The sequence below is a fragment of the Peromyscus maniculatus genome, chromosome 1, assembly GCF_049852395.1.
Source record: "Peromyscus maniculatus bairdii isolate BWxNUB_F1_BW_parent chromosome 1, HU_Pman_BW_mat_3.1, whole genome shotgun sequence".
Classification (NCBI taxonomy): Eukaryota; Metazoa; Chordata; class Mammalia; order Rodentia; family Cricetidae; genus Peromyscus; species Peromyscus maniculatus.
Window position 1 is genome coordinate 111159107 of NC_134852.1, and position 14964 is coordinate 111174070.

The following is a 14964-nucleotide window of genomic DNA, read 5'->3' on the forward strand; positions in this document are numbered from 1 at the left end:
TGTGGGTGCTAGGAATCAACCCTGACCCTCTGGAAGAGCATCCAGTGCTCCTAATTACTGAACCATTGTTCCAGCCCTCTCTACTTTATCTTTAAGACAGGCTTTCTCAATGGGACCTGGAACTCACCAATTATGTTAGGCTGACTAGCCAGTGAACCCAGGCATCCACCTGTCTCTGCCTCTTGAGCACTTAAATTACAACCACAGCCCACCACACTAAGCTATCTCCTCAGCCCCACAAGTGCTTGTTTTAAATCAGAAGAGTATTGGTATTCTTCTCTTATATTTTAAATGGTCTTTATATCCCTCTTAGCTCATTGAATTTATAAACAAAACCCAGGATTAGAAGTATAGTTCATTGATAAAGAACTAACCTGGAATGCTGAGTATGTGACTCAGTTGGTAGAGTGCTTGCTAGCATTCATGAGCCTCTGTGTTTTAGTGCCAGGACTGGACAAAACCAAGTGTGGCAGCACACATCCATCATCCCAGCACTTGGAAGGTAGAGGCAGGAGATTGAAACACTCAAAGCTATCCTTGGCTGTGTAGTAAGTTCAAGGCCAACTTGGGCTATGTGAAAGTTTGTCTCAAAACACACACAGACACACACACAACTGAAGATTTTTGGAGCTGGAGAGATGGCTCAGTGGTTAAGAGCACTTGCTGTTCTTGCAGAGGACCCAGGTTCAGTTCCCAGCATGCACATCAGACAGCTCATAACTCCCATAGCTCCACTTCTAAGGGATCCAACACCCTGCACACATGTGATGCACATACATATACTTAGATACACACACATGCACATAAAATATAAACAAATAAATCTTTAATAACTTACCTAGTGTGTAAAAGGTTTTGATCCCAGTACCACAAAAAGAAAAAAATCTGTTTGGACAGCCAGGTATTAATCCTCCAGTGTACTAAATTGTCTTACGAGAGACAGAGACCCAAATATAGGACTGTAAAATCTTACCGTTTGTGTTGACAAAGTCGGTGTGGTAAGTAACAATGAAATGCCTTGTTTTTCACTACTAACCAAGAAGTGATTTATTTTATACATTGCTGTACAGTTGAGAAGTTATACTGGCCTACATTTCCATGTTTAGTTTCATAGCTGCATACAGTGGGTTTTGACATTTTTTAATAGGTGGTAAAATAGAACCAAAGTCACTATTAATTGCCTGGAGTTATAAGTTGCTAATTGAATTGCATAAAAGACACAGATAAAGAATAATCCTTTAATATCCTCAACTCTTTTTAGATGGTATATCGTCCTCAGCTTGCCATATAGACTCATAAATCTGTTAAATTCATATTGAAAGAACATGATTCTTAGGGTACATTCACCAAGGAAATCCTTGGGAGATTTGCCTGTGTGGTTGGATATCTACACATGTAACTGTTGCCTCTTACACTGTCTTTCATCCAGTTCACCATCTGCAGGATCAATTATTAAGTTGCTCTAGTGCCATATGGCCAAATTTAACAGCTGTTACAACTCTTACAAGGGCTCCACTCTGCCATTTTTTTTTCTTCCAGGAATTAAATTGTAAGCTTTCTATTTCCCAAAGGGAACTTTTGCACCAGTATTGCTTACTTATGTTTTTGGATTTCAAAACAAATACTTAATGCAGTCTTCTCTAAGTTTATTAGATTCATAGTTAGGGTGTTATTTAAAGCCTGTAGTCCCGCTCTGAGCTGAACCCTGAATTCGTCCTCTGAACATTTCTGTTAACTGGTTGCTAGTGTCAGCTGAGGCTGTGTAAGGTAGAGCTAAAGAACACTGGCTGCGAGGTCAGGCAGCTTGTGAGCCTGGACTGTAGTTAACAGTCATGATGTTAACCACTAATACAAGGGAAACGTGGATACAGTGCCTGGCTCATGGTAACCACTCAGTAAGCACACAAGGAGTGGTTATGAAGTAATATAATACTCTCAGCAGCTATGTGTTCACTACCTCCCCAAGTCAGCATTATCCCCAGCTTATTTAGAAGTAATAGTTAATGTCTGCTTGCTTCAAATATGTATTCCTTTTCCTATTAAGGAAGTAATGTCCTATTCTGCGTTCTAAGTGCTTTTATCAACAACAGATGTTGAACTTTATCACCTTCGTTTTTAGCATTTGTTGAAACTGAGACCATCTTCCTGTGTTCCATTCATGCGCTGAATCATATTTGTGGACTTGCTGACACTGACTCAGTCTTATGGTCTAGGGTAAACCCTGCTTGTTCTGGTTACACTGAGCAGTTGTGAGAGTTATTTGTAGATTTCTACTAGGTTTCTCCATAAACAAGCAAGGGTATTCTAAAGAGGCTCATCTTTAAAGCTCCCCAATGTCTGTTTCATTTCACAGCCAGAAAGCCAAGGAAACCGGCTGATGGAGCACCACTTCGAGTTCCATGTGGTGATGGTTAAAGGGCTCGTGCCCCTCCAGGCAACAGTCTGGGGAGAAGCGGATTGTTACGTCCAGTACTGCTTTCCATCCCAAGACTCCCAACCCAGTGTGCTCCAAGGACCTGACTTCCTTGAAAACGGTAGGCTGGGAGTCCACATCTTCTACTCATGCTTGGTTCTTTTATTGGACATACTTAGGAACTGTGTTTTTCCTGAGTGGATTTTATCTTGTTTGTTGTTCCCAATCTTACCTAGGGATAAGATAGTTATGTGGACACGTAACATAAAAGATGGCCTAAATTTGCATTTTCCTTTTTAACTAACTACCTTTTTGGTATGGTCATAGTATTCATAGTATGTTTTCATGTATACTAGTAACATGAAGCAACACACTCATACACTGTACTTTTTCTTGGTGCACTTGGCTGTTTGTGTTGAGTTAGAGAATATGCCAGAATTTCCCTAATCTCTGGTTTTGGAAAGTTTCGACAAGGTTTCTCAAGCAAAGTGTCTTCCAGGTGTCTTCTGACCATTGCTTCAGCACTTCAATCGTAGAAATGACGAATAACAAAACGTGGATTCATATAATCTTTTTATTTTGATATGATTGAGATTTAAAGAATACTTATAAAAATAGTACAAAGAATTTCTGTGTACCCTTTGCCTAAATCTACCAGTTAGTTATATATTAGTCCTTATTTACATCCGTGTGTGTGTGTGTGTGTGTGTGTGTGTGTGTGTGTGTGTGTGTGTGTTTTACTGATATTTTGTGGCAGTCATGCTTTGTAAAGTCACTGAATACTTTAGAGAATTGAAGATGCTGGACAATTGTGCCTGAGGAACAAATGTCCACACAACTATCTCATATAGGTCATAGTCTTAAATCCTACAAACTGCTTTTCTAGGTAGATTCTATTCTGTTCTTCTGCAAAAGAGAAAACAAAGTTCAGAAGCATTAAGCAACTTGCCTGGAGCCGCCTCATTAACAAGTGCCAAGTTTAGGATTCCAACCCTGGTCAAGCATGGTGGTACACACCTGTTAATCCCAACACTTGGGAGGCTGAGTCAAGAGGATTGGGAGTTCAAGGCCATCCTGGGATACCTTATCAGATCTCAAGAAAATAAAAGACCTAGACCTAGACCCAGAGCCAGAGTTTCTTTTACAATACTGCCCTACCCTTTCCATCTCCGTCTTCTGATCATCTCCAAGAAATAACACAAGAAGGCAGGGTTTTGCCTTGTTTGATCTTATCTGATAGGAAGCAGTGTTCACCATTCTGCATGTCTGGCTAGCAGGTTCAATATTACTTTAGAGATCAAAGAAGGAACTTTTAGCCAGAATATATTACAAACTCTTAGAAACGTCTTTTTTTAAAAACATCTAGGGGTGTGGCTCACTTGGGGGAGTGCCTGCCTGGCATGCACAGAGCCCTGGGCTTGGTCCTCAGCACCACACCACATAAATCAGACACGGTGATGCTCACCTGTGATCCCAGCATTTGGGAGGTGGAAGCAGGGGGATCAGAAGATCAAAGGCATCCTTGGCTGCAAAGCAAGCTTGACGTTAGCCTGTGCTACCTGAGCCCCATTTCAAAAAATAAAATAAAATAAAATAAAAGTGAGTAATGTTCCAGTCCTTGGGAAACTGAAATAAGAGGATCGTGTTCATGGCCAGTCTGGGCAACTTAGTGTGAAACTGTCTCAAAATAGAAAGTCTGCTGTTACAGCTCAGCAGTTGAACCAGACTAGCATATATAAGGTCCTGGGTTTAACTCTTTATAACACACACACACACACACACACACACACACACACACACACACACACACACACACACGACCAAAATTGGGCTAAGAGCTGAATAGAAATGTCTTCAGAGATATACAAATAACTAATAAGCACTTAGAAAAATACTATATTAGTTTGTTTTGGTGATATAGCAAAATGTCTGAGGCTCTGACTTTCAGAAAATCAACAAGGTTAATTTAGCTCCATTTTGGAGGTAGCATGTCCTCCATTGCTTTGGCCTCTACTGAAGACCCTTGGCCGGGTCAGAATGATGGATAAGCCAAATTAGAAGGTCAGAAGGCCAAGCTCATGGGGTAGCATTACTTTGTACCAACTTATTCTTGGAAGAACTAACTTAGTCCAAAAGACTGGCACTAATCCCTTGAGAGGAACACCATCAATCGACTAAGCACTCCCCTCCAGATCCCACCTCCTGAACGTTCCACCACCTTACACCACAGCCACACTAGGGACTGAGTCTTCAGCACTTGAAGCTTTGGTGGACAAATTATTGCCAGACATTTAGTTAGCATCATCAGTCTTTTAAAGAAGGCAAAGCAAAACCTTCATGAAAACTCTTACCCACAGAGGCAGGTATAATTGTTTAAGAGACTAGTAAGTGTTTGAAAGGACATGGAACTTGGATACTGTCCACCAGAAAAGGGATCTGCTCAGTATTGCTCACTGGACCAAAACCACAGAAATGTTAGGAGTAACTCAGCTGGAAGATGTGGGAAGTAGCAGATCTGGGACCTACTCTCTTTAATACCTTCAAGGTGTCCATATTCTCATTTGTGTTCTCACAGGAATAGCATGAAGATAGAATTGACTGCTCTGTATGTACGTCAGTGTGCTGCAGATACAGCATGTTTGTGTGTGCGATGTTCTCAACTCTTTTCTTTCCCTAAGGAGTCACTCTGAAGCCCTTTAGAACTTCGACCACACTGTGTGTCCCAGATCCCATCTTCAGTAGCGAGCACCACCACTCGCTCCTGTTGCCAGCTGACGTGCCAGTGCAAAGGCTCCTGCTGAGTGCCTTCTCCTCCCAGGGGCTTGTGCCTGGAGGGGGAGTCCAGTTTGAAATCTGGTGCAGGTACAGTATGGACACCCCAGTCCCCTGCTTAGGAAGGAAGTGCCCAGTCATAAGGAATCCTGCCTTGGTCAGGGGGAACTATTGTAAGACGCTCAGCCGGACCCCTCCCTCCCTGGCTTTGTAGTCTTTATATTTGACCGCAGCTTTTGTCTGCAGTTTACACGTTGGGCTCTTCTGAGCAGCTAGGTCTATACTTCTACCTAGGGCAGGAGTAAAATCCTGTTAGTGTTATCTGCTACTGTCCCTCAAGCATAGCACTCACCGTTTTTGGTGCTCTTACCGCTTGGGTTACTTCAGGTCTTTATGATGCTTAACTGCTGTGACAGCCTCCCACTTCTTCTCCCCACTTCTAAACTAACTTCTTCCCACCATCAGAAAATAGTCTTCACAAAACATGAATCCACTTAATGTTCCAATCACTGGATGGTTCCCAGAAAGAATGCTGGACTGATTGTAGATGTCATCCCCGCCCCAGCGTCTACACCTCCAGGAAACCTACTAAAATGATAAAGAGAATACAAAGGAATGTAAAGGAAGAGAAATGAGATCACAAACAGCACTGTCACATGACAAAAATACTTTCTACAATCAGGTGGAAACCAAGCACAAAATGGATTTTTACACCCACCAGCTCTGATGCACAGCTTACGATCTAGGAACAGATCAGTTTGACTTGAAAAGAAAACAGCGTGGGTACTAAGGGAGTCTCATCCTCGTGCACACTAGAATACCATAGGCCTAGAAACAAAGAAGAGCTGTGGAGAAGAGGGAGAGGCCGCCCCACCCAGAGCCACTTGGGCTGCTATCGGGTGGACGTTTTTTGAGGAAGGCCAAGGCACAAGCAGATCCTCAGACAGAAAGTTGTAGGATACAGAGCTTTGTCACCCTGAGCCGAGCGTGTGCTGTATGAGGTTGTTTCCATGTAATAGGCAGCATCTGCTGCCGGTCCAGCCACCACTGTATATCACCAGTCCAAAACAGCTGGCTCCACAGATAACTAGCTACTGAAAACTGATCACCGGGGCAGATTGCGCTGTTCATCCACCTAATTATTCCAGCTGGCATTTTGTGCTTTTGTGGTTTTCAGATACTATTATCCTAATGTAAGGGACCAGATGGTTGCCAAAGGAACCTTGCCATTATCAAGGATCTGCGCCATGGTAACCATGCAGCACCGTGAAGATACGGGAATGCAGAACTTTAATCTCCCATTAACCCCCAGACTTGAGAACAGTAGAGAATTGAAGAACCAGTCATCAGGTAACTGAAGACTTAATATGTCTTTCCTTTTCAAAGTCATTGTATATAAATATCCTTTTTCTTGCTGAATTAATTATTCTTTACTTGGGGTATTTACCCTTTCGAGTCTCTCACAAGACCTATGAGTCTCACCCTCTCTTAGAAAGATGAATGTAGCCAGGTGACAGTGGCACATGCCTTTAGTCCCAGCACTCGGGAGGCAGAGCCAGGCGGATCTCTGTGAGTTCGAGATCAGCCTGGTCTACAGAGCAAGATCCAGGACAGGCACCAAAACTACACAGAGAAAAACCAAAAAAGAAAAAGAGAAAAAAAAAAAAAAGAAAGAAAGAAAGAGGATGTAGAACATATATTGCAAATTTTGCACATGATTTTAGAAAACTCACAGTTGCATGGACTCTGTATAAATGCTGCTTGTCTCATTTTACCTTGAACTCTTAAGCATTTAAAAAGCCCTCATAGCATAAATGCTAAGTACCTTTTAGATACACTAGAAAATTATTATTCTAAGCCAACATGAGCAGAGGTGGGCCTGATGAGATTAATTAGCTTGGATTGGAAATTAAGGGAAAAGGTTAAAAAACTTTTTTTGACACATGTGTGCATGCACATGTGCAGAGAGCACACCTGTCATGGAACATATGTGAGAGCAAAGATGATTTGATGTTATGCGTAAGAGCATTTGCCTATCCATGTGTATGTGAACCTCATGCATGCAGTACCCTCAGAAGTCAGAAGAGGGCATCAGATCCTTTAAAACTAGAATTACAAGCAGTTGGTAGCCTCCAGGTGGGTCTAAGACTTGAACCTGGCTCCTCTGCACGTGCATCAAATGCACTTACTGCTGAGCCATCTCTCCAGCTGCAAGAGGAGTTTAAAATTAAATTAAGGTTAGCAAAATGGCTCAGCACCAGCTGCCAACTCTGATAACCTGAGTCCATCCCCAGGACCTAATTGGTGGAAGGAGAAAAAGCAACTCCCACAAGTTGTCCTCTGAGCCCCACCACAGATAGACAGACAGACAGACAGAAAGAAAGAACATGAAAGAGCTTAACAAGAATTTGGCACTTTAAATGGTTTCCAGAAAGGCAATCCAAACTGCAAAATGATCAGCATTCGCTTCCTAAGTCTGTGATACTTTTTGAAAAGTATCATAAAAACCAAAGGTTTTATCTTGCCTTGGTTAAGATTGAGTTGTTCCTCCTGAGCCCCCGTGATTAAACTTGTTGAGTTCTTCCTTAAAGTTGTCTCTGGACGGAGGCTGTATGGAAGACCTTAGAAAAGATGGCGTGTGATGGATTGCCTGAAGTGCAATACCCAATATGGCAGATCTGCCCCACTCACTGTGATTGCTGCCATCCCCCTCCCTCCTCTAGCGAACAACAGAGATCCTTCCAGCCAAGCTGGTAGTCTTTTCTTCCTGTTCTCCTTGGTCAGGTTTTCTGGATGTGGGTTTGAGGTACCGGAGAAGCCCAAGAACAGCAGAGGGAGTTCTTGCCGCCCGAGCTGTCTCCATCTCGGTCCAGATTATCAGAGCCTGTGGTCTGCAGGCAGCGGCCAAGTAAGTCCACCCTAGAAAAGTGCTTCTTAAACCTTCCTGGGTGCATTCTGTGCAGTGGGATGCTCCAGTGTGGGTGACTGACTGAGACCTTCCTGTGGTACAGTCTGTACAGTGGGATGCTCCCATGTAGGTGAAGGTCTTGTGAAAAATTTCCATTTCACTAACCATGACTTTCTATTAAGAAAGCATTCCAGAATTTCAGGAAGTCACTTGCAGACTCTTGGTACTGTTATTGCAAATCTGTTTCTTCACTTTGCAACAACTTCATGTTCTACTCTCCTTAGCCCCTCCCACCATGGTTATGTTCTGCACCCTCAAGCCATGCCATGCGCTTGCTGCATGTCCTTTATAAACCCAAGATCACGTATGCCTGTCCCTGAGTATCATCTGTTTTGCCATCTCATACCCCTGCATCTGTTCTCAGCATAATGACTGATGACCTGTTAAAACTAACTCCAACCGTGATCATATGTGTTAAAAGAGAGCCACAGTCCTTGCAGTTTCATAAGGGCCCACATCATTTGACCTCCTGTTGTCTTTGGAACCTCTGCTTCCTCTGAGGCTCCAGTCCCTGGTCCATTTGTTGCTTCTGAACACATTAAGAACCTTTCCCCTCCTCGTGTCCATTGTCTTTCTGTCTATTCTGCCTTGTCTCTCTCTGTAAGGGAACAGCATGCTGTTTCCTGCAGGTCTTTGCTGTTATTTCTCTTGGCCTTAAGTATTGTTCCTCTTGCCTGTTTACACTCTGCTTTCCTAATGATTTTGTAGCATCTTCGCAGCCCTCCTTTATGCTTAGCACCTAGGTTGTAGCACACTGTTCTGTTTCTGCTAGGGCATGCATTTTCCCACACTAGACCATCAGTTCCTCTAGTTAAAGACACTTTCCGAAATCCTCTGCACCCCACAAGCCACATGGATGAGCTCTAGCAGCAATGGGCACTGACAGAAGTAGGTCAGGCTCCTGCCTCAAACTAGCTCACTTGAGAATGACTTCCAGAGAAGGCCTGTTCCCTGACTTCTCCTCGTGTGACTCTGTCAGGTTGTTCACCTTGAACTCTCCCGGTGTCTAAGTATGTAACTGGCTTACTGCCATGTGAGGGTGATGCCGAAGCAGCGGAGAACGGTCCCGTCTAGTAAGCCACCCCTTACCAACTCTCCAGGTGACTTTTGTAGTGAGCACCCAGCAACATCCTAGTGATATCAAAATACTTGCAGGGGGTGGCAAAATGGCTCAGTGGTTTAAGGCACTTGTTGCCAAGCCTGATGATCTGAGTTCAGTCCCTGGGATGCACTGTGTGGAAGGAGAAAACCAACTCCTACAAGTTGTCCTCTGACCTCCATGCACATACAAAATTAAATAGTGAAAATGCACTAAAAAGTGTAAGTTCATGCTGGACGGTGGTGGCGCACGCCTTTAATCCCAGCACTTGGGAGGCAGAGCCAGGTGGACCTCTTTGAGTTCAAGGCCAGCCTAGGCTACCAAGTGAGTTCCAGGAAAGGCGCAAAGCTACACAGAGAAACCCTGTCTCGAAAAACCAAAAAAAAAAAAAAAAAGTGTAAGTTCTTCCAGGGGATAGTTTTACATTTTATTTTATTTGATCTGTTTGTGTGTGTGCCTTCAGAGTGTGTGTGTGTGTATACGTGTGTATACCATGTGCATACAAGTACCCTTAGAGTCTAGAAGAAAGCATCTGAACTAAAGTTATAGGCAGTTGTAAGCCACTCAGTGTGGGTGTCGGGAACAGAACCAGGGTTCTCTATAAGAGGAACAAGTATAGCCGGGCAGCTGTGGTGCATACCTTTAATCCCAGCATGGGGGGCGGGGGGGGGGGGGGGGGGGGGAGCCAGGCAGATCTCTGTGAGTTCGAGGCCACCCTGGTCTACAGAACAAGCTCCAGGACAGGCACCAAAACTACACAGAGAAACCCTGTCTTAAAAAAAAAAAAAAAAAAGAGGAGCAAGTACTCTGAATTCCTGAGCCTTCTCTGACCCACATACCCTAGCTGACAAAACTGGTAATACTCACTGCCAACAGTGAACGGCACGACGGGCAGTGTGCTGTCTAAGAGCACAGCGATCAGTTTTGTTGAACAACTTGGGTTTTCTGCTCATCACGGTCAGACAGTGAGCACCGTGGGGAAGCAGAGGCCGTCTTAGCTGAGAAGGCACCACTAAGGATGCCTAGCATCCAGCTGGGATTCGCTGATCTAGGAAAGGGCTCAAAGGAGCAAGACTTTGCTCCATTGATTTTCTTGGTAAGTTTCTCTAGAAGGAGGGGAGGCAAGACTGGAGTCAAAGGTGAGCTTGTCACAGAGTGATCCTGCTTTGGTGTGTTCTTAGAGAAAGTTGTCAAGATCTACTTTTTGTCTCACTCTGTGGTGGTGACAGAGTAACCTTGTCCCCAGACTCTCAGGGTAGCTTTTAATCAGGTTACTTCCTACATTAAAACTTTCGCGTTTCCTGCTGTCAGTAGCAGTGGCCTAAGCAATTTTAACTGAGCATTTTAATTTAGAAATTAGCATATTTTCAAATTAGTCTGTGCTTATTTATGTATAAATTATCTTCAGGTACTTCTGTATTAATATGCTAAATACATTATTAAATATAGAATAGGGAAACTTTAGTATAGATGATAACAAGTTTTAGTATTTTCTTCCAGTGTCCCCGCTTTTGACCCGTGAACCTCCGCAGTGCATACTCCTCTTCAGGACCGCTCCCTGCAAATATGCTGTCGTAGCTAGGTTACTAAGAAAGCGCTCTGTGGCCCTGCCAAAGCCTAGCTAGAGAGGGGTTGACACGCATGCTCAGATCCTCTGACAGTAGTGGAGCTGCTTCTTGGGCGTGCGAGCTGATTTCTGATGACGTTGTGGTATCCCCTTCTCCTTTCCTGTCTGTCCCCTCCAGGGCTTTGGCTGAGCAGGAACCCGCTCTACAGTTCAGTGCCACCGTAGGACTCAATACTTCTGTCACCACTCATCTCTCATTCCTGCCCAAGGGGGAACAGCGCCGAACCCGCCCTGTGGCCTGTTCCTTCTGCCCCGAGTTCTCCCATCACATTGAGTTCCCCTGTAACCTGGTGACTCAGCACTGTAGTGGAGAAGCCTGTTTCCTGGCAGAGCTGTTGGAGTTTGCAGAAATTATTTTTGCCATCTATCATGAAAATACCAAGTCAGGTAAGCACCAAACGACCATCACCTTCAGAATCAAATGAGGCTCTGCTGTGGATGGCATGTTCCTTCCTAGGAGATACCCTGAACAATTGAAAGAGGGATCATAATCTTTTGCTGGTTTGTTTGTTGTTTGTTTTTTGTGACAGGGTTTCTCTGTGTAACAGCCCTGGCTGTCCTGGAATTCACTCTGTAGACCAGGCTGGCCTTGAACTCACAGAGATCCATCCACCTGCCTCTGCTTCCCAAGTGCTGGGATTAGCATGCACCACCACCATACAGCTTAATCTTTACAACTTCTAAAGGGCATAATGAAAATAAGCTTGTGAAATGTGTATGGAAGAGTGTAGAAGGAAACAGCAATTGTATTAACAAATTAACAAATATAACAAAAATGTTAATGGGTGAATCTAAAGAATAGACATGTGCTCATTGAGTTATGCACACCCTTCCCATATGCCTGTGTGAGTAACACATCTGAAGGACATTCAGATTCTGACTAGGATGTAAGCAAGATAATCCCTGATCTAACAGTTCAGCACTGATTCGTGTGTAGAATGAAATGTTCCAGGAGTATACTGTAAACAGGCCTCAGTAACCCGCCAATAATTATCCACTTTTGCTTCACTTAACAGTCAGTGACATAGCCAGTATCCACTCGTGCAAAGATTATCTGCTTGGAGTAGTCAAGGTTCCAACCAAAGACCTGCTGGTCAAGAGATCAGGTAAGGCTCCTGAGTACTCATGTGCTGATCCTGCCCTTGATGAAATAATCCTGTCTCTATCTCCCATGCAAAATACACAAGGAAGCCTGCCCCAAAGACATGCTGTGAACTCACCCAGGTCCCTCACAGTTCTCTCAGACATTGGAAGGCCTGTCCCACTCACTGCAGAGGTCAAACCCATGCTACTCCAGGAATGATGGCAGTGGTGATGAGAAGCTACAGACTGTTGTGACATGTTTCCTCAGCAGGATACAGAGGCATCATTTTCATTTAACAGATGAGGAGATGAGGTCCAAGAAGTTGATTTGCCAAAACCACACAGCTGTTCAGTAGCAGAACTTGAAATCTAGCCAGGATTCCCCCATTATTTTCACTCTCCTGTCCTCCACTCCAAGTGGAATAAAGATAACCGTATAAAGGCCTGGCCGATGAACACACTCTGTTTGTCCAGGACCCCGACCACTTGACTTGCTGTCCCCTTCCCTTCCTTTCACTCCCAATACCATGGCGACGACGGTTCAGCTTCCAGACACTTCCTCCACCATTGTCATTTAGCAATTATAACAACTTTGGTGAATAAGATCCATGTGAATTTTCCCATGCTTACCATATAGAAACAAGAACTCTGAGAGATTAGTGATTTGTCCAGAATAAACCACTAGTTTGGGGTCTCAGCCAGAGAACGAACTCAGACCTTCCAAGGCCTAGCCTCATGCTTCCTACCTATCACATTGCTTCTCAGTGATCCGAGAAAGACCAGCTCCCAACTCAGAGTGGGCATGCTTTCTATTCAGCATTGGGCCGGCGGGGCAGTGGGGAATCTGAGCTACAAAGAGGGTATGTTTTCTCTTTGAAGACAATGATCGAAAATCTTTTTCTTTTTCCCATAAGGGATCACAGGATGGTATCCTGTCATTTTACCAGAAGATGAAGGCCTGTCTCGGGACCTCGAGTTTATGCAGAAGATTGTAGGAGGCCTGGAGCTCTCTATTTCCTTCACGCACCCTGGAGATAGAGAGCGGGTGTTGGAGGCTGCTGAGCTCTTGGGCTGGACCTTTGACGGCAGCCTGAAGGATCTTGTCAAGATGGAAGAAGAGGTGCCAGCCACTGTCACCATCTCCACCCCAAGACTCTGGCTCCCTCTCCACTGTGTGCTGCTCGCAGGCCACAGGAACATTCATAAGAATACATATTGCTACCTTCGCTACAAGCTGTACAGTCAAGAAGCCTTTTGGACCCCTCTCAGGAAGCCTAAGGAATCTACAAACAAAAACCAGGTCCTGGTTACTTTCAAGGCATCCAAAAGAACAGAGGTCACTCGGAGCCAGTCACTGCTGTGGTACTTCAGAGAGGAGAAGTTAGAGATCCAAGTGTGGCGAGCATACGGCAATGACAGCTTAGAGAGGCCACACCAGACTGACAGCTGGATTGGCTCAGCCTATGTAGACCTGTCCAGACTCGGGGAAAAATCACAGAGGACACTAACTGTCAGTGGTGAGTGAACATTCAGGTCTAACTCTTTGTTTGGGCACCTGCTCTCAACATAAATTCATCAGATTTGTATATGTAAGATGGTAGCGTGTAGAATGAGGTTGAGCGAATTTCAGTGACTACCTTCACACATGTGTAAGAGCCTGTGTGATCATTGAGGGTGATGGTTTAGTTACTACACTGAAAAGAATATCTGCCAAGGATAGTCTTTTCTCTGGATATTCCTCGGGATATTCATCTTCTCTGGTGAGCGCATGTTGGGACTGTAAAGAAAATCTGTGTGCCACTAACCTGGTTCATAAAGCAAAAATGAAAAGTTAATTTTACAAATGGAATGCACTGTGTACTTTTATTTCAAATGTTCATTGGTGCTTATTTTATGTATTTGGCCCTGGGAACTGAAATATGAGTAAGAATTAGTTCCCAGCCTAATTGTGTTTATATTCTAATAAAAGACTGTGACCGTAAACAATGAATATGAAGCATAAGAACTGAAAAGATGGTGTTCTCAGATGGGACTGTGAGGGTTCATGGTCCTTACGGTTCGATTAAAGGACAGAATCTCAACCGAAGTGATTTAGGGTTTAGGAATAAGCCAGGGGAAGGGGGAAAGAATGGGTTTGGTTTGGTTTGGTTTTTGTTTGAGACAGGGTCTCTCTACATACCCCTGGCTGTCCTGGAATTGACTCTGTAGACCAGGCTGGCCTCAAACTCACAGATCCGCCTGCCTCTGCCTCCCGAATGCTAGGACCATGCCTCCTAGCTAAGGAAGGTTTTCTAAAGAGGAAGAACAAGTGTGAAGACACAGAGGCATGAAGCGGTTAGGTAGATTGCAAATGCTCTAAGTAACCTGAATCAGCTGGGTCTCAGGGTATACAGGTTACAAAACACTGCGATAAAGCCAGAACAGTGCTCAAGAGAATTCGTCTCATCAAAGCAGAAACATTTGGTCTTTTTTCCAAGAACTGGGAAAGGTTACTATAATGGGTTCTGGATAGAGAATTAATTCATAGAGCTTTGCAGTCTATCTAGTGACTGTCATGTGGCATGAATTGAAGGTAGCCAACTAAGTTCTTTTTCATTAGTGTGGTTGAGTCTCATGTATCACATAGCCCAAGGTCACCTTAAATTCACTATGTAGCCAAGGATGACCTTGAACTCCAGGGCCTCCTACCTCTACTTCTAGAATGCTAAGATCTCAAGTGTGGACCACCATGTCTTGTTCATTGGTGTTGGGGATCAAACCCCGGGTCTCTTGGCAGCCTGGCAAGCCCTCTAGACTGAGCTCACAGCGGCCCGTGACTGGGTTGTGTACAAACATGACACTTACTCATTTTAACACTCCTGTAAGGTCAGTTGCCTCCCTGCTCTATACCGTTAAAGAACTGAGGTCATGACCCTGTTTTACAGCAGTTAGGCTCTGCTCCTCTGAACCTTGGGGGTTTGGTTTGGTTTGTTGTTTTCTTGTTGGTGTGTGGTTTAGGTTTG

The 14964-nt window shown here is 44.2% G+C and overlaps 1 protein-coding gene across 9 annotated transcripts in view; it reads left to right on the plus strand.

Annotated features, from left to right (window-relative positions):
• C2cd3 (C2 domain containing 3 centriole elongation regulator) overlaps positions 1 to 14964 on the plus strand; it is a 119514-nt gene that overhangs the window by 54234 nt on the left and 50316 nt on the right. For all 9 annotated transcript variants that reach the window (XR_013043554.1, XM_042279658.2, XM_042279667.2 and 6 more), the window contains 7 exons: positions 2354 to 2534; positions 5092 to 5275; positions 6363 to 6535; positions 7970 to 8093; positions 10998 to 11266; positions 11896 to 11985; positions 12877 to 13479. Coding sequence is in view for 8 of the 9 variants with exons in the window: in XM_042279658.2 (XP_042135592.1) it covers positions 2354 to 2534; positions 5092 to 5275; positions 6363 to 6535; positions 7970 to 8093; positions 10998 to 11266; positions 11896 to 11985; positions 12877 to 13479 (1624 nt within the window). In the remaining variant the exon portion in view is untranslated. The remainder of the gene's footprint in view (positions 1 to 2353; positions 2535 to 5091; positions 5276 to 6362; positions 6536 to 7969; positions 8094 to 10997; positions 11267 to 11895; positions 11986 to 12876; positions 13480 to 14964) is intronic.